The 23,827-nt window shown below is 40.9% G+C and overlaps 1 protein-coding gene and 1 long non-coding RNA gene across 2 annotated transcripts in view; one reads left to right on the top strand and one right to left on the bottom strand.

The window, feature by feature from the left end:
• The window catches only part of MINPP1 (multiple inositol-polyphosphate phosphatase 1), a 63,717-nt gene extending 60,392 nt beyond the window's left edge, over positions 1–3,325 (bottom strand). Inside the window, exon 1 of the mRNA XM_077125331.1 lies at positions 2,677–3,325. Within this exon, the coding sequence (XP_076981446.1) occupies positions 2,677–3,313 (637 nt within the window). The 5' untranslated portion in view covers positions 3,314–3,325. The remainder of the gene's footprint in view (positions 1–2,676) is intronic.
• A 52-nt stretch (positions 3,326–3,377) lies between these two features.
• LOC143653125 (uncharacterized) lies at positions 3,378–23,811 on the top strand. The gene is made up of 3 exons (XR_013161113.1): positions 3,378–3,527; positions 3,681–4,209; positions 23,430–23,811. It is a non-coding gene; the product is annotated as an uncharacterized LOC143653125 (long non-coding RNA).
• Positions 23,812–23,827: the final 16 nt, after the last annotated feature.

Below are 23,827 nucleotides of genomic sequence, written 5' to 3'. Positions count from 1 at the left end.
TAGCAATACTACACAATGAAATAAAGGTAACAGAAATGACTGTGTCTTAATAGTTAAATGGGAAAGTCATAAAAAGTGTAAAACTGTGTTATATGAGATTGTTTCTATCAGGCACAGAAAACTAGGGAAAGCAAACTAAAATTTAGCAAAGTTTCTAATTAAAAGGTGAGAGATAATGCAACAGATTACATTTGCTTTTCTATTTTAAGCCAAAATCCAAAATTTTTATTTTTTCAACTAATTTTCCTATCCTTGAGTAAAATAATCTGCTTTGGACAAAAACTGACAAAAGCATAAGACAGATTTACGTTTTAGGCCTACTGCGTATCACTGTACTGGGTGCTCCTGATTTATCTTCTAACTGAAGTTCCCTGATCATTTCCCATTTAGAATTTAATATGGTATGCTACTTCCCTAATTTTGCCACAGATATGTATGGGTTCGTACTAAAGGCATTCAATAATCATGTTTCAACTACTGGAGTGCCTTTTAAGTGTTTTCAGTCATTTTCAAAATACACACATCTCAGTCATTATTTCCCTAAAAATTTACCATGAATAGAAGATAAATATATTTCTGTATACAAACTATGAGAAAATTGAATGTAGTTAACATTTTGCTTTGGAGTTGTGTATGTATTTATCAGCCCCTAAAATGGATACACACATTTATAAGTCCCCTGAAATGGATAGCCCACTTTAATTGCTAAACAGATTACAGTTTTAAAATATCTCCATAGGAAAATAAATGAAAATTTTCATCTTTTTTCTATGGCCCCAAAATATGATTTCGCAAATGGATCAGGATATTTCATCCTTGCTGCTTTTAAAACTGAAACAAAGGGATTGTTCTGTTTCTTGAAGAATACAAAAATCTAATTCAGTGGCCTCCCTCAACAACAGGCAAAACAAATGTCTACAGAAAATAATGAGGTGGCTAGGCAAAGGGCTTAATTTCAGAAAGACTGAAAATAATGAGGGATGGGCTCAACCTGAACTATTCGGATCCTTGGCTTTATATTCCAAGGCACATGCCAATCTTCACCATGCCAAATGAGGGTAAAAATTCACTCACCCCAGCAGATCCACTAGCCTCTTTTTGGTATATGCTATATACATGGTGCTGTATTAAAGTCTGCTTTAGGTGTTAAAGTTGCGCTTTCAAAACTCAGTTAACTTTACAGATTTTGGAGGGGGGAATTTTCACCAATGTCAATGGAAATACTCAAGTTTTAATTTAAAAAGCACAACTCAACAAGCACAACACAAATCAGCCAGGTGAATTACCCCAAGGCAGTAATATATGACACAATCAATGGAAAAACAGCTTGGAGATGATTGAGGGGAAGAGACTACAGAAAGACAAACCAGTCTACCTCCAATTTATTTGTTTTCACATGAGCTTTGAAGTTATGTTCCTTATCTCAATTCTGACCTTAAAACTAATTTTCAAGAAACCATTACTACTTGTTATCTCTCTGGCACAAAAAGTGTTATACGCTGTTACCAGGTATGTCACAGGATAAATGAAAGCTGTAGAGCCGGAGGTTAGAAGACCAAACTCTAAATCAGATTTCTTGGGTCTATAGTTAACTGTACGACTGGGCAAATTATTTAATGATTCTGTCTCAAATTTCATCATCTATCAGATGGGGGGAAATACTGTCTATCTCAGAGAGCTGTTGTGAAGATTTGATGAAATAAATACCCAGCACACTGCTGGTATTAAGTATTTGCTGCTGCAACCATACTACTACTACTACTACTACTACTACCACTACTACCACTACTACTACTACTACACCTATGACTATGAAAACATCCTCTAAGGCAATCTAGGGAAAACAGAAGACCTGACTCTAGTATTTAAACTAGCAAAGGAAAATTAGTAAGGTATACTTGGGTTTAGCTTCTTCACGAGTGAAATAAAAGAACCCTAGTAGATGATCTCTCAATTTTGCAAAATTATATTTAATGGAACTTGAGTCATTAGTAAAACACCGAAACGATTTCAGTAAGGTAATGCCTGTGACCATGGACCACAGTTACAACGAGGAGAACTCATTGTATGTACAAGAATAAAACAGAAGAAAAAAGTAGGTCAGCAATAAAAACGTTTGAGAGCTTCCTAAAACAGGGTGTAGGTCTAGAAACAACATCTGTAAAAGTTGATAAGTAAAGCCCAACTAGTATCAGAAGAAAAACCTGATGAAGAAAGTTGTAGATAAACAACAACAACAACAGCAGCAGCGCGCCCAACCAGCTGCTATGCCAGGTTAGGGGAAAAAGGGACAGGCTGGTGGTGCTCAGAGGGGGCAATTCTATTTTAAAACGGGAGATAAAAAATTGCGAGAGAGACCTCGTCTGTCTCCTTTCCTGTGGGATCCCAGTGTCCTACAGCGTCCCGCACATAAAGGGTGCTAAATTAAAACCTCATACACGAGAAAAAGGAATGTATGTATGAGAAGGCATATAACCAAGGCCTGAACATCCTGTGCCCCGGGAGGGCAATGCTCGCGGGATGCTGGACTGGGGACAGAGGGAGGTTGAGCGTAGGTGAGGTTAGGGCCTCCGCAGAGCCCAGAGCCTCCCTGGGTCGGAGGTGGGGGTGGAGAGGCGGGACAATCAGGGAGCGGAGGTATGCTACAGAGCGCGGGCCAGGGGCCCCGGCGGTCACCTGCGACGTCCGGTGGCGGCAGTCCCGGGTAGTAGTGCTGCCATAGCCCCTCCAGGAAAGCGGCTCCACTGTCCACGCAGCGGTGCTTGGAGCTGGTGACGAGCCGCAGGCGACCGTAGTTTTCGCGGCTGAAGAGAGAAGGGAAGAGCGAGGCCAGACGCAGCGCCAGCTGTCGCATGTCCTGCCGCCCCTTCTCCACCAGTTGTCCGTCCATCCAGTCCGCGTACCACAGCGGCCACTCGGCCAGCGCGGCACCCAGGTTGCGTCCGCCGGCAGCGCCCACTTTGCCACAACTGGCACCGCGGGCCTGCAGAAGCCCGTGCAGCTGCCGCAGCTTGCGGATCTGTTTGGCCGTGGGGAGGCGGGTGCCGTGGCGGATGAGAGCGACCAGCTGCACCGGGGTGCAGGTCCCCTCTAGCAGCTCCGGGTCCCGCCGCGGTGCCTCCGGGTCCAGCATCAGCCCGGGGTTGGCATCCTCGTAGCGGGTCTTGGTGCCAAAGTAGGGGCTGAGCGCGGAAACCACCGCGTCTCCCGGCTCCGGGAGCGAGCAGCGCGCCAACGACGACAGCAGCGCCGCAGCCAGGGCCGCGGCGGGCGCTCCCGAAGCCCCGAGGAAGCGGCAGGGGCCGCGGGGCATGATGCGCTGGGACCGCGGAGAGCGCCGGGCGGGCTGCGGCTCTACTTCCGGCTCCGGCGGGCAGGGGGCGGGCCGGGGAGGCGTTTCCGGCCTGGGCCCACCGGCCTGCGCCGCTTGGCGTCCGGAGTAGGGCTCTGAGGAGGTCGGGGCGGCTGCTGGAGGGTCGTGAGGGCTGGCGGAAAACCCGGAGGAGTCGCCCGGACCTGCGGCCTAGGTGGAGCCCGTTTGGCTGACTCCGAGGAGTCCCTCAGACCTGTGGCTTACGTTGAGCGGTTGTGGGACGGCCTCCCGAGCGTGGGCGAGCGTCCTACTAACCGGCGCCCCAGGGACTCGCTCAGCGACTTACCCGGTTTTTTAAATTTTCTAGGGTGTGAGTGAAGTCCGGACAAAGTGTCAGCCGCCAAGGCTACCAAAACAGAATTCCTTTTAACCGGTGACTCATGTATCGCTGCTGCGTGGAATTATGTTTTTCAGAATGTTGTCCCTGAGCTAACCTGCATCAGATGCTCCTAAAGCGCCTGTTGGAAGTGCAGATTCCGGGGCTGTGCTCCAGGAATTCTTCTGAAGCCCGAGATTTTAACACACATTCGAGTTTGAAAATAAACAGCATGCAAAAAGGCAGAGAAGAACTTGGGAAAGGGCTCAGTTCTCCAGGAATTTAAGTCTTGAACCTTTGGTAGTATATTAACCTGGACTAGCAGAGCCCCTCCAAGCATCAGCGAGACTGCACTCTAAAATTTCTGTGCTTTCAGATACCGAAGGCTTACAGAGGGAAGACCTAGCAGCCCTCATCCTTTGGGTGCACTGAGTCATGCCCAGCAGCTTTACTCTATTATTATAAAGTATGAGCTAATCTGTTGTGTGCAGCTAACATGCTCTGTTTACCACAAGGCCAGGTACGTCCATCCTCTCCGCCCATATAATTGCATACTCAAATGGGCACCTGGGTTTTTCATAGGCTGTTGCGCAGAATCTGACCCACCAAACATAAATCCGAACAGTACGTTGGTGTCTCCGCTTGAACCCTAGTTTATATGCCAGTTGGGAAAAGGATAAGTATTAAAGAAGCCGTGTGGTGATCCAAATATAAGGAGGAGAAGTTTGGACCATGTTCATCTTAAATGTGGCTTTACCTTCACAGACACTAGTTAATTGCCGTTGTTTAAGCCGTCTCCTTCTTAACTCCTTTTCTCCTTGTTAACTTCTCTCTGGGCCAGAGAGGTATACCTCCAAATGTTAACCGATGAAGACGGTGTAAAATTAAGAACAGATTTCAACTTTAAGGCTGCAAATTTTAGCACAGTCTGTGGCAGGAAGCCATCTTTAGGACAACAAATGTTCTGTTGGATATGTTGTTTTGTACAGTTTATATCTGAATACTCATGATCAGGGGTTCACATAACTTTGCAACAGTTAATTTTTTTTTATTTTTTAACTTTTTGTTGTATAGTATAACATATATACAAAACAAAGAAATAAAAAAAAAAGCAATAGTTTTCAAAGCACACTTCGAGTAGTTACAGAACAGATCCCAGAGTCTGTCATGGGCTCCTGTAGGATCCTCTCATATTTTTCCTTTTAGCTGCTCCAGAATATAGGAGGCTAGAGGGCTTAAATGCTTTTCTTATCATCACAATGGACTTTTTTCCTTCTTTTTTGTGAAAAATAACATGTACAAAAAAGCTGTAAATTTCAAAGCACAGCACCACTTCTGTAGAACATGTTTCAGAGTTTGATATAGGTTACAATTCCACAATCTTAAGTTTTTACTTCTAGCTGTTCTAAAATACTGGAGACTAAAAGAGATACCAATTTAATGATTCAGCATTCATATTCATTTGTTAAATCCTATTTTCTCTTTTTAACTCCACCATCACCATTGATCTTTCCATCCCTCTCTTTAGGGGTGTTTGGGCTATGGCAATTCTAAATTTTTCATATTGGAAGAGTCTGCCACTAATATGGGGTAGGGAGATGGAACTATCTGATGTACTGGAGAGGCTGGGCCCTCGGTTTCAGGACTTATCTGGACCAGGGACCCATCTGGAGGTTGTAGGTTTCTGGAAGTTGCTGTAGTGCATGGAATCCTTGTGAAATCTTATCTGTTGCCCTAGGTGTTCTTTAGGATTGGCTGGAATGGTTCTGGTTGAGGGTTGGCAGGTTATGATAGGTAGCAATGTGTAACTGAAGGTTCTGTAAGAGCAACCTCCAGAGTAGCCTCTCGACTCTATTTGAACTCTCTCTGCCGCTGATACTTTATTAGTTACACTTCTTGCCCCCCTCAAGTTAATATTTAGTGAATATCCATCCACCTCTTTATAAAATCCTAACCCTTACACTTTAAACACTGGGGGCCTGATATGATTTCAAAGTTCATTCAGCAAGTGTTTGTGCCAGGTGCATCTCAGCATATTTTAGAACTTTCTGTTTAATAATTGCCACCTCTCAGGCCCAATCTTTGAGTCTTCAGAAGGTACCACAAAGTTTCCCTGAAGGCATCACTCACTTCTTCCTACTGAAGCAATATTTAGAGGTCCTGTTCTATTTAACAAAACCTTATGGCATATGTTCTTATGTACTAAATTTGTACCTGGCTTGCTTTTATTTTCCTTCTAATTCCTTACCTTATGCCACTTTATATATGATGTAAACCAACTCCAATTCTTTTGACACCATGCAAGCGTTAAGTAAATGATTAAAAATAAAATTAGGTGACACCTTCATGGTTTCGATGTTTTTTTCCCCAGCTATTTCACTTTTTTTTTTCTTTAACTAAACTTTACTTTTAGAGCAGTTTTAGGTTTAAGAAAAGTTGTATGGAAAGTTACTACATACACAGAGTATACTATGTACAACACACACACAGTTTCCCCTATTATTAACATCTTGCCTTACTGTGGTAAATTTGTTAAAATTGGTAAACCGATATTTATACACTATTAGTAACTTAAGTCTTTAGTTTCCATTAAGGTTTGCTCTTTGTATTGTACTGTTCCATGGGTTTTAGTAAATCCATAATGTCATGTACAGAATAGTTTCACTGCCTGAGAAATGCCGTGTTCCACCTATTCATCCCTCCTCCCACTCCCTGTACCCTAGCAACCACTGATCTTTTTACTGTCTCTGTAGTTTTGCCTTTTCCAGTATGTCACATGGTTGGAACCATACAGTATATAGCCTTTTTAGACTGACTTCTTTCCCTTAGTAATATACACTTTAATCTCCTCCATGTTGTTTTTTTCTCTCTTATTTTAAAAAGCAGTTTTACTGAGATATATTCACATACCATGCAATCCATCCAAACTGTGCAAGCCTTGCCTTTTAGTATATTCACAGTAGTACATTCATCACCACAATCAATTTTCAAACATTTTCATTACTCCCAAAAGAAAAATCCCATGCCCCTTAGCAGCCAACTTTCAATTCCTCTATCCTTTCCCAGCCCTACATAACCACTAATCTATTTCTGTCTCTATAGCTTTATTTATATTCACATTTTATATAAGTGGGAACATATAATATGTAGTACTTCAGGTCTGGTTTCTTTCACTTAGCATAACTTTTTTTTTTTTAATTAGAGAAGTTGTAGGTTTAAAGAAAAGTCATATAAAAATACCTCATTCCCATATACCCCCCATTATATAATACAAGGTAAGAATATTCTTTCATAAATTAATACGCATGTATAACAATAATTGTAGGTGTTAATGATAGAGTGATATACGGGAAAAATACACCTAAGGTAGACTATGGACAATAGTTAATAGTACTATTTTAATATTCTTTCATTCATTAGTTGTAACAAAGGTAGCACCCTAATGCAAAGTTTATAGTTTTTTTGTTTTGCTTTTTTTTTTTTCTTTTGCCAGAGAAAAAGCAAGATGTAGTTCAAAGAGCAGAGGCTTTGGATCCAGACTCTAAGTTCTGCCATTCATTAACAGAGTGACCCTGGAGAGTTACTTAATTCTCTGAGTCTTAATTTCCTTATCTGAAAATTAGGAGTATATGAACCTATATTTCATGATTTTTCTGAAGAACGGATGATATTAATAAAACACACAAACTAGGCTAATATAAATGGTATTTTTATCATTAATAATGTTCAATGTTACTTTCTTTGCACTATGATGCTTACTTTTCTAAAAATTATATTGTATATGCTCACTTCCACTAAACATTAAAGGGAATAACTTTCAAAGGCAAGAAATGCATTTATTTATTCTAATAATAAAAATCCATTCATCTCAGTTGAAATGGATCTGTCATTCATAGAGCAGTGAGCAGTCACTGGAAAGTTTAAAAAAGTGACAGGCCTAGCTGTTCTTTTCATGCCTGACCATGTCTTAATTCTCTATGCAGAGAGAGATGCCTACTCTGATCCCATTTAGCTGGGTACAGAGGAGTTTGCTTGGTACAAAACATGGCTGTGCCTTTGCAGGGACCATGGGACGAACACTTATAAGAGCTTGTGAGCCTGTCAGCAATGTATTTAGTAAATCTACCATGACCCAGGAAATAGAGGAAAATTAAAGTCTCAGGTTCCTTGAAGAGATGTGAGAGGACAGAACCAGGAGCACAGATGGAGAATCTGATTTTGAGCAGGAAAGCTCTCATCTTTTGAGGGAAGATTGAAGGACAGCTGCACAACTGGTGAATGTGTGGATCTAGCAGGAGTGACTTCATGGAGAGCAAGCCTGATGGCCTCAGTTACCTCTTTCCTCATGACTCAACTGGATAGATTTTCTGAAGAGATCATAGGAATGGAAGATAAGTCAAATGGAAAGTGGAAATGGTTTGGATTTCCAACTGAAAGGAATGGGAAAGGAAAAAGAAAGGATTTCTACCTGAGAGGAAAGGGAAAACAAGTAAAAGTTTAGACGGTCAGCTCTGGGCAGCTAACTGAGTATGGAAGACTTGAATTGGGACTGGCTGTGCAGTTTTTGTTTTTGTTTTTTCACTTTTTTAATTGTATAATATAAATAAAAAAGCAAAGCATGCTGCTCCAAAACACTGGAGGTTAGCAGAAATATTAATATAGTGATTCGGCAGCCATACTTGTTTGTTAAATCCCATTATCTCCTTCTCCTGTAATCCATCTCCTGATCTATAAGGATCTTTGGGGAATGCCTATTCTGCCTTTTTCATGTTGAGAAAGGGTGTCCACACTAAAAGGATAGGGTGATGTAATTAATTGATCATCCAGGACAGGCTGGTCCTGCTGGGTTTCAGGATTTAACTGACCTAGGAACCCTCTGGGAATTATATGCTCCAGGAAGGCAAACCGAGTGCATGAAATCTTTATATAGTCTCCGTTCAAGCTCTAGGTGTTCTTAAAAGTCAGCAGGAAGAATGTTGATAGGGGTTTAATGAACCATGGCAATTAGCACTATCTATCTGATGCTTGCTTAAGACCAGGTTCCTGAACAGCCTCTTGACTCCATTTGATCTCACTTGGCCACTGATGTCCTATTTTATTGCACATCTTTTCCCCCTTTTGGTCAGGAAGGTACTGTCGATACCATGGTGCCAGGGCCAGATTCATCCCCGGGAGTCATGCCCCACTTTGTCAGAGAGATTTTCACCCCTGAATGGCTTGTACCATGTAGTGGGGAGGGCAATGATTTTCCTTGCAGAGTTGGGCTAAAAGAGAGAGAGGCCACATCTGGGCAACAAAGAGGCTTCCTGTTTTGGATTGGCTTCCTGAAAGCAACTCTTAGTCCTCTTTATGAGTAGTCTTAGCTTCTTCCCTACGGAAATAAGTTTCATAAGAGCAAGCCTCAAAATCCAGGGAAAGAATATATATATATTCCTCTTTAGATCCTCCAGGGACTCTACCAATACTTTTTAATTATCATTCCACTATAGACTGAGATGTATCCTGGCACTACACCAAGCCATAGAGAGTTACAAGGCCTTGTTCCGTTCTGAACTCCAAGAGGCCAGGCTGTGTAAATGAGCTATCCAAAGAGACTGACTCAGACTATGTGTTACAGAACATTTAGGTTCTAGACATAATAAACCTGTCTGCCTTTGATCTCATACAGCAGCTGAAGGTCTAGAGTACATACACTATCATCTTTTACCCTGCATTCTAATTTACCTTAGATCCAGCAAGATTGGCTTCATTTTAAATTCTAATTGAGGCCTGATCTCTTTCTCAGTTACTTCAACTATTACTATGTATAATTATGCTAATTTTCAGGTCTGCCGCACTCCATTTCTGGGACCCATGTGTCACAGAGCTACTCAAAGTTCCAGGGAAGTACCAGCTGATACACATATAGCTCAGTGTCTGAGAATCCAAAAGTACATCCACAATTTCAGACCAAACGTGGCTGCTATAAGGGCCCACAATTTAGGCTCTCGTTTTTGTATAAGTATTTTCTGAGAGACACCTTAGCATATTTGTTCTTTTCTTTCTGGCCCACTCTGCACAGCCCATTGTCCCCAAGGATTTTTCAGTTTGTCATGCACCCCTCAACATCCCTTTTTTGTAGCTGTACCAAATGCCATCATATAAGTGTATTACCATTCACCGTTGTACTTCTCAGTCATTGTATCCTTCAGCTCCTTCCATCTATCATGGATAATGTTCAAAATAAATAAACCATGTCTTACAGTATCTTTGTTTGGTTGTACAATCAGCAGCACTCTCAATTTTAGACCATTTTCATTGGTCCATAATTACAAAGAACTGGTAAAGATGATGTCACTGACTGTTGAATCAAAACTACCCCTTATCACTTGTCTCTCCACCACCCCATGTTAGTTGCCTCTGGTAGTACTCTGGTATTGTTGATGTCTTCCTGTTATCTATTGGCCATAGCATGCATTTTTAGTTTTCCCCCTTTATCTCTCTACTGTTGACTCTTTGTCCACTATCGGACAACTGAAATAGTTCATATGAGAACTTATTTATAATCATAAATTTAATCATTGGAATACATGGCACTATACATCACCTTTCAATTACATTCACCTTCAATATGGCAATGTTACTTACAAACCTGCCAATTAATTATCATCACTTCTATCAATTCCTTTGCATTTAGATTTAACCTCTTTGCGTTGCCTTTCCTCTATCTTTAACATTTGTGTACCTCTACAACTGCTATATTCTGCAGTGTAACCTCTGAGATTGCTTTTACCAGAGTCATAATAATGAAATCATACTGTATCTGTCCTGTTGTGACTGACATTTCATTCAGTACTATGTCCTTAAGGTTCATCCTTGTTGTCATATATTTTGACATATCATTTCATCTTGGTACTGCATAATATTCCATTATATGTTATATACCACATTTTGTTTATCCACTCATCTGTTGGTGGACACTTGGATTGTTTCCATCTCTTGGCAATGGTGAATAGTGCTGCTATGAATTTTAGTGTGAAAATTTCGTTCATGTCACTGCCCTCAGTTCTTCTGAGTATATACTGAGTATTAGTATTGCCAAGTCATAGGGCAACTCAGTATTTCATTTTCTGAGGAGTCACCAAACTGTCTTCCACAGCAGCTGTACCATTATACATTCCCACCAATAATGAATAAGTGTTTCTATTTCTCCATATTCTCTCCAATATTTGTAGTTGTCTCTTTGTTTAATAGCAGCCATTCTTATAGATGTGAGGTGATATCTCATTGTCATCTTAATTTGCATTTCCCTTATAGCTAATGAAAATGAACATCTCTTCATGTGCTTTTTAGCTATTTGTATTTGTTCTTCACAAAAGAGTCTATCATATCCTCTGTCCATTTTATAATTGGGTTGTGTCATGGTTAGGGACAGGTGTCAACTTGGCCAAGTTGTGGTACCTGTTCATCTGATTGGGCAAGCGCTGGCCTGTCTGTTGCAATGAGGACATTTCATAGGATTAGGTCATGATCATGTCAGCTACATCCACAGCTGATTCCATTTGTAATCAGCCAAAGGGGAGTGTCTTCTGCAATTAGTGATGCTAAATCCAATCATGGGAAGCCTTTTAAGGAGGACTCAGAGGAGACAGGTTGCATTCCTGCTTTGGCTGGTGAGCCTCTCCTGTGGAGTTCATCCAGGCCATCCATTGGAGTCATCGGCTTCGCAGCCTGCCCTGTGGATTTTGGACTCTGCGTTCCTACGGTCACGTGAGACACTTTCATAAATTTTATATTTGCAAGTGTTCCCTGTTGGTTCTGTTTCTCTAGAGAACCCTAACTAATACATCTTGGTACCGGGAGTGGTTCTTAAGGAACAGAATCTTAAAAATGGGTTTTTATGAATGGTTTTCTACTCTGACTGGGCTCAGAGACACTAAGGACTCTGATTCCCGTAATCAGAATGACACTCCCAATCCATGGACTGAGTTGGCAAAGGAGATAGTCAAAATATCATCATTCAATTCTCCTAATGCTTTGCTTGTACGAAGCCAGACTCTGGGGGATAATGTTTTTGACACCTTTACAGAGTTTTGTAGGAATAAGAGTTATAGAGATGTTGGATGGTTGTTGTTAGATACACTGTCTACATTAAAGGGTGAAAGGGATGGGCTTAAGGCTTCAAACAAGAAGCTTAAGTGCCGTCTGAAAGATGTAGAGGTTTCTATGAGTATCCTGAAGGAAAATTTTATTTCCTGTAGCCGTAGACTTGAGATCTCTGAAAATCAGACTCAGAATCTTATTGTTAGAGTAGCAACTTTACAACGTAAACTGAAATCTCAGTCTTGCATGGTGTCTGCCGTTAAAGTGAGGGCATTGATTGGAAAGGAGTGGGACCCTGAAAAATGGGATGGTGACATATGGATTGATAATGATGTTGGGGGTGAGGTTGAAACCCTAGACCATGCTGAGCCTTCTTTAGATAACCCTGTAATAGTCTGCCCTGAGGACATAGCTGCCCCACCTCCAGCTTGCCTTGAGGAATTGGCCACCCAACCTCCTCCTGAAGGGATTAGCCCTAGAGTTATTAATCCTGTTTCACCAGATGAAACTGCAAATGAAAGCCCTGAAGCAAATGGCTTGGAAGATATTTCTAATTCTTTTCATGACCCACCCCCACCACCCCTCATTTCTTCTAGACCTATAACTAGACTAAAGTCCCAACAGGCCCCTAAAGGTGAGGTACAAAGTATCACACATGAGGAGGTACGTTATACTCCAAAAGAACTGTGTGAGTTTTCCAATTTATATAGACAGAAATCAGGGGAATATGTGTGGCAATGGATCTTAAGAGTGTGGGATAATGGTGGGAGGAATATAAGGCTGGATCAGGCTGAATTTATTGATATGGGCCCACTAAGCAGAGATTCTGCATTCAATGTTATAGCTAGAGCAGTTAGAAAAGGTGTTAACAGCTTGTTTGGGTGGTTGGTTGAAACATGGATCAAAAGGTGGCCAACATTACCTGAGGTTGAAATGCCAGAACTGCCCTGGTATAATGTAGATGAGGGGATCCAGAGGCTTAGAGAGATTGGGATGTTAGAGTGGATTTATCATGCAAAGCCTGCTCTTACACCCCAGGAATGTCCAGAGGATGCACCTTTTACCAGAACAGTGAGAAATAAATTTGTGAGACTAGCACCATCATCCCTCAAGAGCTCTGTGGTTGCACTTCTCTGTAGGTCAGATATTACTGTAGGAACTGCTGTCACTGAGCTGGAATCCTTAAACACAATGGGGATGACAGGATCCCGAGTTGGCAGAAGCCAGGTGGCAGCACTTAATCACCAAAGACAGGGTAGACGTGGGTATTATAATAGACAACAAACTCAAAGGAGGCATCAAAATTATATGACACGCAGAGATTTGTGGCATTGGCTAGTAAATCATGGGGTGCCTAGAAATACAATAGAAGGGCAGCCTACTAAATTCTTGTTGGAGCTGTATAAACAAAAGAGTTCTAGGTCAAGGGAACAGAAGTCTAACCTGAATTACAAAAACACAGAGTCACGGCCCCTTAACCAACTTCCAGACTTGAAACAGTTTACAGACCCTGAGCCCCTTGAATGAAGGGGAGGCCAGGTCCCTATGGGGAAGAAACCTGTTACACTGCCACAAATTTATACTGTTAACCTTCCTCTAAGTCTTCCCCAAGGAGACCGACGGCCTTTTACCAGGGTAACTGTGCATTGGGGAAAAGGAAATGATCAGATATTTCGGGGATTATTAGACACTGGTTCAGAAGTGACATTAATTCCAGGGGACCCAAAACGTCACTCTGGACCACCAGTCAGAGTGGGGGCTTATGGAGGCCAGGTGATCAATGGAGTTTTAGCTCAGGTCCGTCTCACAGTGGGTCCAGTGGGCCCCCGGACCCATCCTGTAGTTATTTCCCCAGTTCCGGAATGTATAATTGGCATAGACATACTGAGCAACTGGCAGAATCCCCACGTTGGTTCTCTAACTCGTGCAGTGAGGGCTATTATGGTGGGAAAGGCCAAGTGGAAGCCACTAGAACTGCCCCTACCAAGCAAAATAGTAAATCAAAAGCAATACCGTATTCCTGGAGGGATTGCAGAGATTACTGCCACTCTTAAGGACTTGAAAGATGCAGGGGTGGTGATTCCCACCACATCCCCATTCAACTCTCCTATTTGGCCTGTGCAGAAAACAGATGGGTCTTGGAGAATGACAGTGGATTATTGTAAACTCAACCAGGTGGTAACTCCAATTGCAGCTGCTGTTCCAGATGTAGTATCATTGCTTGAGCAAATCAATACATCCCCTGGTACCTGGTATGCAGCTATTGATCTGGCAAATGCTTTTTTCTCAATAGCTATTAGTAAGGACCACCAGAAACAGTTTGCTTTCAGCTGGCAAGGTCAGCAATATACTTTCACTGTCCTACCTCAGGGGTATATCAACTCTCCAGCCCTATGTCATAATCTTGTTCGCAGAGACCTTGATCGTTTCTCCCTCCCACAAGACATCACACTGGTCCATTATATTGATGATATCATGTTGATTGGACCTAGTGAGCAAGAAGTAGCAACTACTCTAGATTTACTGGTAAGGCATTTGCGTGTCAGAGGATGGGAGATAAATCCAACAAAAATACAGGGGCCTTCCACCTCAGTAAAATTTCTAGGTGTCCAGTGGTGTGGGGCATGTCGAGATATCCCTTCTAAGGTGAAGGATAAATTGCTGCATCTGGCCCCTCCCACAACCAAAAAAGAGGCACAACGCCTAGTGGGTCTTTTTGGATTTTGGCGACAACATATTCCTCATTTGGGTGTGCTATTCCGGCCCATTTATCGAGTGACCAGAAAAGCTGCTAATTTTGAGTGGGGACCTGAACAAGAGGAGGCTCTGCGACAGGTCCAGGCTGCTGTGCAAGCTGCTCTGCCACTTGGGCCATATGATCCAGCAGATCCAACGGTGCTGGAAGTGTCAGTGGCAAATAGAGATGCTGTCTGGAGCCTCTGGCAGGCCCCTATAGGAGAATCACAACGCAGACCCTTAGGATTTTGGAGCAAAGCCTTACCATCTGCTGCAGATAACTACTCTCCTTTTGAGAAACAGCTTTTGGCCTGCTACTGGGCCTTAGTAGAGACTGAACGGTTAACCATGGGCCACCAAGTTACCATGAGACCTGAGTTGCCTATCATGAGTTGGGTGTTGTCTGACCCACCAAGTCATAAAGTTGGGCGTGCACAGCAGCACTCTATTGTAAAGTGGAAATGGTATATACGAGATAGAGCCAGAGCAGGTCCTGAAGGCACAAGTAAGTTACATGAAGAAGTGGCACAAATGCCCATGGTTTCCACTCCTGCTGCCACATTACCTTCTCTTTCCCAGACCAGAGCTATGGCCTCTTGGGGAGTTCCTTACAGTGAATTGACTGAGGAAGAGAAAACTCGGGCCTGGTTTACAGATGGTTCAGCACAATATGCAGGTACCACCCGAAAGTGGACAGCTGCAGCATTACAACCCCTTTCTGGGGTGTCCTTGAAGGACAGTGGTGAGGGGAAATCCTCCCAGTGGGCAGAACTTCGAGCAGTGCACCTGGTTGTTCATTTTGCTTGGAAGGAAAACTGGCCAGAGGTGCGTTTGTATACTGACTCATGGGCTGTTGCTAATGGTTTGGCTGGATGGTCAGGGACTTGGAAAGACCATAATTGGAAAATTGGTGACAAAGAGGTCTGGGGAAGAAGTATGTGGATAGACCTTTCTGAGTGGGCTAAAAACATGAAGATATTTGTGTCCCATGTGAATGCACACCAGAGGGTGACTTCAGCAGAGGAAGATTTTAATAATCGAGTGGATAAGATGACCCGTTCTATGGATACCAGTCAGCCTCTTTCCCCAGCAACTCCTGTTATTGCCCAATGGGCTCATGAACAAAGTGGTCATGGTGGTAGGGATGGAGGTTATGCATGGGCTCAGCAACATGGACTTCCACTCACCAAGGCTGACCTGGCTACAGCCACTGCTGAGTGCCCAATCTGCCAGCAGCAGAGACCCACACTCAGCCCCCGATATGGCACCATTCCCCGAGGTGACCAGCCAGCTACATGGTGGCAGGTTGATTACATTGGACCACTCCCTTCATGGAAGGGGCAGCGATTTGTTCTAACTGGAATAGACACATACTCTGGATATGGGTTTGCTTTCCCTGCACGCAATGCTTCTGCCAAAACTACTATCTGTGGGCTTACAGAATGCCTTATCCATCGTCATGGTATTCCACATAGCATTGCTTCGGATCAAGGAACACACTTCACAGCAAATGAAGTGCGAGAATGGGCACATGCTCATGGAATTCTCTGGTCTTACCATGTTCCCCATCATCCAGAAGCTGCTGGATTGATAGAACGGTGGAATGGCCTTTTGAAAACTCAATTACGGTGCCAACTAGGTGGCAAAAACTTGAAAGGCTGGGGTAATGTTCTCCAGGAAGCTGTGTATGCTCTGAATCAGCGTCCACTGTATGGTGCTGTTTCTCCCATAGCCAGGATCCATGGGTCCAGGAACCAAGGGGTGGAAATGGGTGTGGTGCCACTCACTATTACTCCTAGTGATCCACTAGGAAAATTTTTGCTTCCTGTCCCTGCTACCCTGAGTTCTGCTGGTCTACAGGTTTTAGTTCCAAAACGGGGTGTGCTTTCTCCAGGAGAAACAACAGTGATACCACTGAACTGGAAGTTAGGATTGCCACCTGGCCACTTTGGGCTACTTATGCCTCTGGATCAACACACCAAGAAGGGGATTACATTATTGTCTGGGGTAATTGACCCTGACTATCAGAAGGAAGTAGGACTGCAACTACATAATGGAGGTAAAGAAGAGTTTTCTTGGAATATAGGAGATCCCCTGGGGCGTCTATTAGTACTACCATGCCCTGTGATTAAAATCAATGGAAAACTGCAACAACACAATCCAGGCAGGACCACTAATGGCTCTGAGACTTCAGGAATGAAGGTTTGGGTCACCCCACCAGGCAAAGAACCACGGCCAGCTGAAGTGCTTGCTGAGGGGAAAGGGAACATGGAATGGGTAGTGGAAGAAGGTAGTGATAAATATGAACTTCGACCACGTGATCAGTTACAGAAACGAGGACTGTAATGCTGTTTTGTTTGTGTTATACTATTTAAGTTGTAAGATATCAAGTTTAAGAATGAATGTTGCCCAAGGATTTGCACGCTATTCTGGAGAGATTTAATGTGTTTCCAGTTATATGCAGGACAGTTGAGTATTGTCAGGAAAAAAAAAATGTGCGTTTATTTGTTTTCATTTGGAAATTAAGTATGGTCTAAGGTGATATATATATATGTGTGCCAAGTTGACAAGGGGTGCACTGTCATGGTTAGGGACAGGTGTCAACTTGGCCAAGTTGTGGTACCTGTTCATCTGATTGGGCAAGCGCTGGCCTGTCTGTTGCAATGAGGACATTTCATAGGATTAGGTTATGATCACGTCAGCTACATCCACAGTTGATTCCATTTGTAATCAGCCAAAGGGGAGTGTCTTCTGCAATTAGTGATGCTAAATCCAATCATGGGAAGCCTTTTAAGGAGGACTCAGAGGAGACAGGTTGCATTCCTGCTTTGGCTGTGGCCTCTCCTGTGGCCATCCATTGGAGTCATCGGCTTCGCAGCCTGCCCTGTGGATTTTGGACTGTGCGTTCCTACGGTCACGTGAGACACTTTCATAAATTTTATATTTGCAAATGTTCCCTGTTGGTTCTGTTTCTCTAGAGAACCCTAACTAATACAGGTTGTTTGTTCTTTTGTTGTTCATCTGTATACTTCTTTATGTACACAGGATATCAAGCCTTTACTAATACGTGGTTTCCAAATATTTTTTTCCCATTGAGTTGGCTGCCTCGTCACATTTTTAACAAAATTATTTGAGACTCAGAAGCTCTTGATCTTAAGGAGTTACCATTTGTCTAATTTATTCTTTTGCTTCTTGTGCTTTAGGTGTACAATTTAAGACTCTAGCTCCTATTATTAGATCCTGAAGATGTTTCCCTGCATTTTCTTCTAGAAGTCTTATGGTACTGGTTCTTTCATTTAGGTCTTTAATTTTTGTATAGGGTGTAAAGTAGGGGTCCTCTTTCATTCTCTTGGCTGTTGATATCCAATTCTCCCATGCACATTTAATTGAAAAGTCTATTCTGTCCCAGTTCAGTGGATTTGGGAGCCTTAACAAAGATCAAATGTCCATAAATTTGTTGGTCTATCTTTGCACTCATGATTCTATTCCATTGGTACTTTGTGCCAGTACCATGCTGTTTTGACCACTCTGGCTTTATAGTAAGCTTTAAAGTCAGGAAATGATAGTCCTCCCACTTTGCTCTTTTTTTTTAAGGATATCCAGCTACTTGGGGTCTCTTTCCCTTCCATATTAATTTGATAATCAGCTTTTCCATGTCTTCAAAGTAGGTTGTTGGGATTTTGATTGGTATTGCATTGGATTGTAATCAGTTTGGGTAGAACTGACATCTTAAGTACATTAAGCTTTCTTACCCATCTATTCTTATACATGACCAGATGGTCAGGTAAATCTTTACATTTCTTTTGGCAATTTTTCATAATTTTCTCCATATAAGTCCTTGATCAATCGCTGGTTAGGCTTATTCCTAGATACCTGATTCTTCTGGTTGCTATTTTGAATGTTTTTTCCCCCTTAATTGTCTGCTCAGATAGGTCATTGCTTGTGTATAGAAACATTACTGATTTTTGAACATTAATCTTGTCAAGTAGCTTTGCTGTTGATTTCTCAGGGTTTCATAAGTATAGAATCACATCATCTGCAAATAATAAAAGTTTTACTTCTTCCTTTCCTATTTGGATGTGTTTTATTTCTTCCTCATGTCTAATTGCTCCAACTAGAACTTTTGATACAATGTTGAATAATGGTGACAGTGGGCATCCTTGTCTGCTCTTGATCTTAGGGGGAATGCTTTCAGTTTATCATCATTAAATATACTGGCTATGGGTTTTTCATATATTGAGATTGATGATATTCAATATATATCTTTATGATATTGAGAAATCTTCCTTCAACTCCTAACTTTTGAACTGTTTTCATCAGGAAAGGATGCTGAATTTTGTCAAATGCTTTTTCAACATCAATCGATATGATCCTGTGATTTTTTTTCCCTTTCAATTTGTTAATGTGCTATTTTATGTTGATTGACTTTCTTATGTTGAACCACCTGTTCTAGTTTGCTAGCTGTCGGAATGCAATATACCAGAAATGGAATGGCTTTTTTAAAGGGAAATTTAATAAGTTGCAAGTTTACAGTTCTAAGGCCAAGAAAATGTCCCAATTAAAACAAGTTTATAGAAATGTCCAATCAAAGGCATCCAGGGAAAGCTACCTTGGTTCAAGAAGGCTGATGAAGTTTAGGATTTCTCTCTCAAGTGAGAAGGCACATGGCAAACACAGTCAGGGCTTCTCTCTCAGCTGGAAGGGCACATGGCGAGCACGTCATCTGCTAGCGTCTTCTCCTGGCTTCCTGTTCCATGAAGCTCCCCGGGAGGCATTTTCCTTCTTCATCTCCAAAGGTCACTCGCTGGTGGACTCTGCTTCGTGGTGCTGCAGCATTCTCTACTCTCTCTGAATCTCTCTCCAAAATGTTTCCTCTTTTATAGGACTTCAGAAACTAATCAAGACCCACTCAAATGGGTGGAGACATGTCATCCCCTAATGCAGTTTAACAACCATTCTTAACTAAATCACATCATCCAGGGAGATGATCTCATCACAGTTTCAAACACACAGTATTGAATAGAGATTATTCTACCTTTATGAAATGGGATTTATATTAAAACATGGCTTTTCTTAGGGGGCATACTTCCTTTCAAACCAGCACACCACCCTTGCATTCTTGGTATAAATCCCACTTGATCATGATGTATAATTCTTTAATTATACATTGGATTCTATTTGGTAGTATTTTGTTAAGAATTTTTGCATCTATGTTCACTAAGTAGATTGGTCTGTACTTTTTCTTTCTTGTAGCGTCTTTATCAGATTTTGGTATTAGAGTGATGTTAGCTTCATAAAATGAGCTAAGTAGCATTCTTTTTTCCTCAGTTTTCTGGAAGAATTTGAGTGGGATTAGTGTTAGTTCTTTTTAGAATGTTTGATAAGTCACCTGTGAAGCCATCTAGCCCTGGGCTTTTCTTTTTGGGAAGATTTTTGATGACTAATTGAATCTCTTTTATTGTAATTCGTTTATTGAGATCTTCTATTTCTTCTCGAGTCAGTATCAGTAATTCATAATTTTCTAGAATTTGTCCATTTCATCTAAGTTGTCTAATTGGTTGGCATATACTTGTTTATAATATTCTCTTGTGGTTTTTAAAAATTTCTTCATGATCTGTGGTAATGACCCCCCTCTCATTTCTGATTTTGTTTATTTGTGTCCTCTCTCTTTTTTATTTTTCAGTCTAACCAAGGGTTCATCAGTTTTTTTCAAAGAACTATTGTTTGGTTTTGTGGATTTTCTGTTGTTTTATTGTTCTCCAGTTTGTCTATTTCTGCTTTAATTTTTATTATTTCACTTCTTTTATTTTCTTTGGGGTTAGTTTGCTGTTCTTTCTCTAAATTCTCCAGGTGAGCAGTTAAATCCTCAAGTTTTGCTCATTCTTGTTTTTTAATATAGGCATTTAGTGCAATAAGTTTCCGTCTCAGCACTACCTTTTCTACATTCCATAAGTTTTTTTTTTCACATGGGCAGGTACCTGGAACTGAACCCGGGTCTCCAGCATGGCAGGTGAGAACTCTGCCACTGAGCCACCATTGCCCACCCATTCCATAAGTTTTGATGTGTTGTATTATCATTCGTCTCCAGATTTGTACTGATTTCTCTAGCAATTTCTTCCTTGGCCCACTGATTATTTGAGAGTGTTGTTTAATCTCCATATATTTGTAAAAGCTCTGATTCTTTGGTGATTATTAATTTCCAGCTTTACTCTGGTATGATCAGAGAAAGTGCTTTGGATAATTTCAATCTTATTAAATTTATAAGTTTGTGTTCCAGCATATGATCTATCCTGGAGAACGTTCCATGTGTGCTAGAGAAGAATGTATCTCATGGTGTTTTGGGGTGTAATGATCTACACATGTCTATTAGGTCTAATTTATTTATCCCATTGTTTAGGTTCTCTATTTCCTTGTTGATTCTCTGTCTACTATCTATAGTGAAGAGTAGTGCACTGAAGTTTCCTACTATTACTGTTGAAATATTTTTAGCTCTCTTTAGTTTTGCCTGTGTTTGCCTCATGTACTTTGGAGCTACCTGATTGGGAGCATAGACATTTATGATTGCTATTTCTTTCGGTGAATTATCCCTTTTATTAATATGTAGTGTCTGTCTTTGTCTCTGATGGCATCTTTATATTTAAAGCCTATTTTATCTGATATTAATATAGCTACTCCTGCTTTCTTTTGGTTACAGCTTGCATGGAAGATCTTTTTCCATCCTTTCATTTTCAATCTATTTGCATACTTGAGTCTAAGATGCATCTCTTGTTAACAGCATATAAATGGATTATGTTTTTAATCCATTCTGCCAGTATGTATCTTTTAATTGGTGAGTGTAGTCTTTTAATGTTCAAAGTAATTATTGTAAAAACAGTTCTTGACTCTATCATGTTATCCTTTAGTTTTTTCAGATCTATATATTCTTTTCCTTCTCTCTATTTTTAGCCTTTAAATTATCATTACTCGTATTCTTCAATTCTGTGCCATCCTCCAGATCTCCTCTCCTGTCTTTTTTTTTTCTTCAGCTGATAGGACTCCCATTGATATTTCTTATAGGGCTGGTCTCTTGTTGACTAGTTCTCTCAATCTTTCTTTATCTTTGACAATTTTAATCTCTCCCTCAATTTTGAATGGTAACTTGGCTGGATAAAGAATTCTTGGCTGAAAGCCTTCCTCTTTCAGGATCTTAAATATATCATACTACTGCCTTCTTGCTTCCATGGTGCCTGTTGAGTAGTCCAAAGTCAGTCTTACACCTTTTCTCTCCTGTGTAGTAGATTGCTTTCCTCATACTGCTTTCAGGACTTTCTGTTTCTCTTCAACATTTGACAGTTTGATTAGTATGTGTCTTGGAGTAGGCCTATCCAGATTGATTCTATTTGGAGTTTGGTGGGCCTCTTTGTGTGTTTATTTCTTTTATAAGGGTTGGGAAGTTTTCCTTGATTATATCTTCAACTATCTTTCCCAGCCCGTTAGTCTTTTCTTCTGGGGCACCAATGATTTTTATATTTGTGCATTTCGTGTTGTCCATCATTTCCCTAAGATGGAAATGAGATTTTCTGGGTTTTGTTTTGTTTTAACATTTTTTATTGTTTAATATAGCATATATACAAAAAAGCAATAAATTTCTAAGTACATTTTAACAAGTAGTTATAGAACAGATTTTAAAGTTTGGTATGGTTACAGTTTCAGGATCTTAAATTTTTTCTTCTAGCTGCTCCAAGACAACTGGAGGCCAAAAGAAACATCAATATAATGATTCAGCAGTCATCTTCATTTGTTAAATCCTATCTTCTCTGTTATGGTCCTTCTTTTCTTTTTTTGTGATAAGAACCATGTATACAAAAAAGCAATAAATTTCAAAATATGGCTCAACAATTAGTTGTAGCACAGATTTCAGAGTTTGGTATGGGCTACAATTTCACAATTTTAGATTTTTACTTCTAGCTGCTCTAAGATACCAGAGACTGAAAGAAATATCAATATAATGATTCAGCAGTCATACTTGTTTGTTAAACCCTAACTTCTCTGTATAACTCCACCATTACCTTTGATCTTTCTCCCACTCTTTAAGGATATTTGGGCTATACCCATTCTAACATTGTCATGTTGGAAGGGGCTGTCGGTAATATGGGATAGGGGGATAGAACTAGTTGATGTTCTAGAGCAGTTGGCCCCTCTGCATATCAGGACTTATCTGGTTCAGAGACCCATCTGGAGATTGTAGGTTTCTGGAAAGTTACCCTAGTGCATGGAACCTTTGTAAGATCTCATATATTGCCCTAGGGGTTCTTTAGGATTAACAGGAGTGGTTTTGGTTGGGAATTGGCAAGTTATGATAGGTAGCAATGTCTAACTGAAACTTGCATAAGAGTGATGTCCAGAGTAGCCTCTCAACTCTATTTGAACTCTCTCAGCCACTATACCTTATTTGTTACACTTTTCCTCCTTTTGGTCAGGATGGCATTGTTGATCCCACAATGCCAAGGCCAGGCTAAATTTTCTGGTTTTTGAATCCCAGCTTCACTTGATGTCTGAAGTCTTGAGCAAGTTAATCTCTTTTGCCTCAAATTTTTTCATCTATAAAGTGAAGATAATATCTACTTCATGGCATTGTTGAAAGAATTAAATGAGACAGTCTACATTCATATCTTTTACAGTTCTTGGCACAAAATAAATATCAGTTACTTTTTTAAAAGTAGAGTTAAAGTGTTTCATATTATCCCTTCACCCCTAATCAAGTAAACTGACAGAAGGCTAGTTTTTTGTAAATACCTATTATTTTATAATTACATTAAAGAACTAACTGTGTGTTTATGAAAAGAAGGTTTTAACTCTATATCTTATTGCCCTATGTTGTACTTTAACTTTTTAAACTTTTGGCAAAGGTTGATTTAGTACTTATATACTTTTTTGTTGCAGTAGAAGTAGCCAAAAAGAAGACGCGTCTGGGGAAAATGGATAAGGCTGGATTGATGCATGCAACAAAAGCAGTCTCTTCAACTTTGACTAAAGAGGCTGCATAGATCAAAAGGAACCACACCATCACTGATAGCGATCTTTTAGGCTCTTCCCCAGAATCTGAAAACTAAGCTGAATTCCTTAAAATTTTGCTTCAAATGATGTATAAAATTAAACCACACACAACTACAGAGGTGACCTCCTGTTTTACAGTCCCTGTTATACCTATTTTAACTCTCTCAGCCACTTATACCCTATTTGCTACACTTCTTTTCACCCATTGGTTAGAAATGCATTGTTGAGCCCCGGGTGCCAAGGCCAGGCTAAATAAGTTATTTTGCAATGACAAAACTTCTCTT

This window comes from Tamandua tetradactyla, chromosome 13, assembly GCF_023851605.1.
Source record: "Tamandua tetradactyla isolate mTamTet1 chromosome 13, mTamTet1.pri, whole genome shotgun sequence".
Taxonomy (NCBI): Eukaryota; Metazoa; Chordata; class Mammalia; order Pilosa; family Myrmecophagidae; genus Tamandua; species Tamandua tetradactyla.
This window is presented reverse-complemented; position numbering and strand designations above follow the sequence as displayed.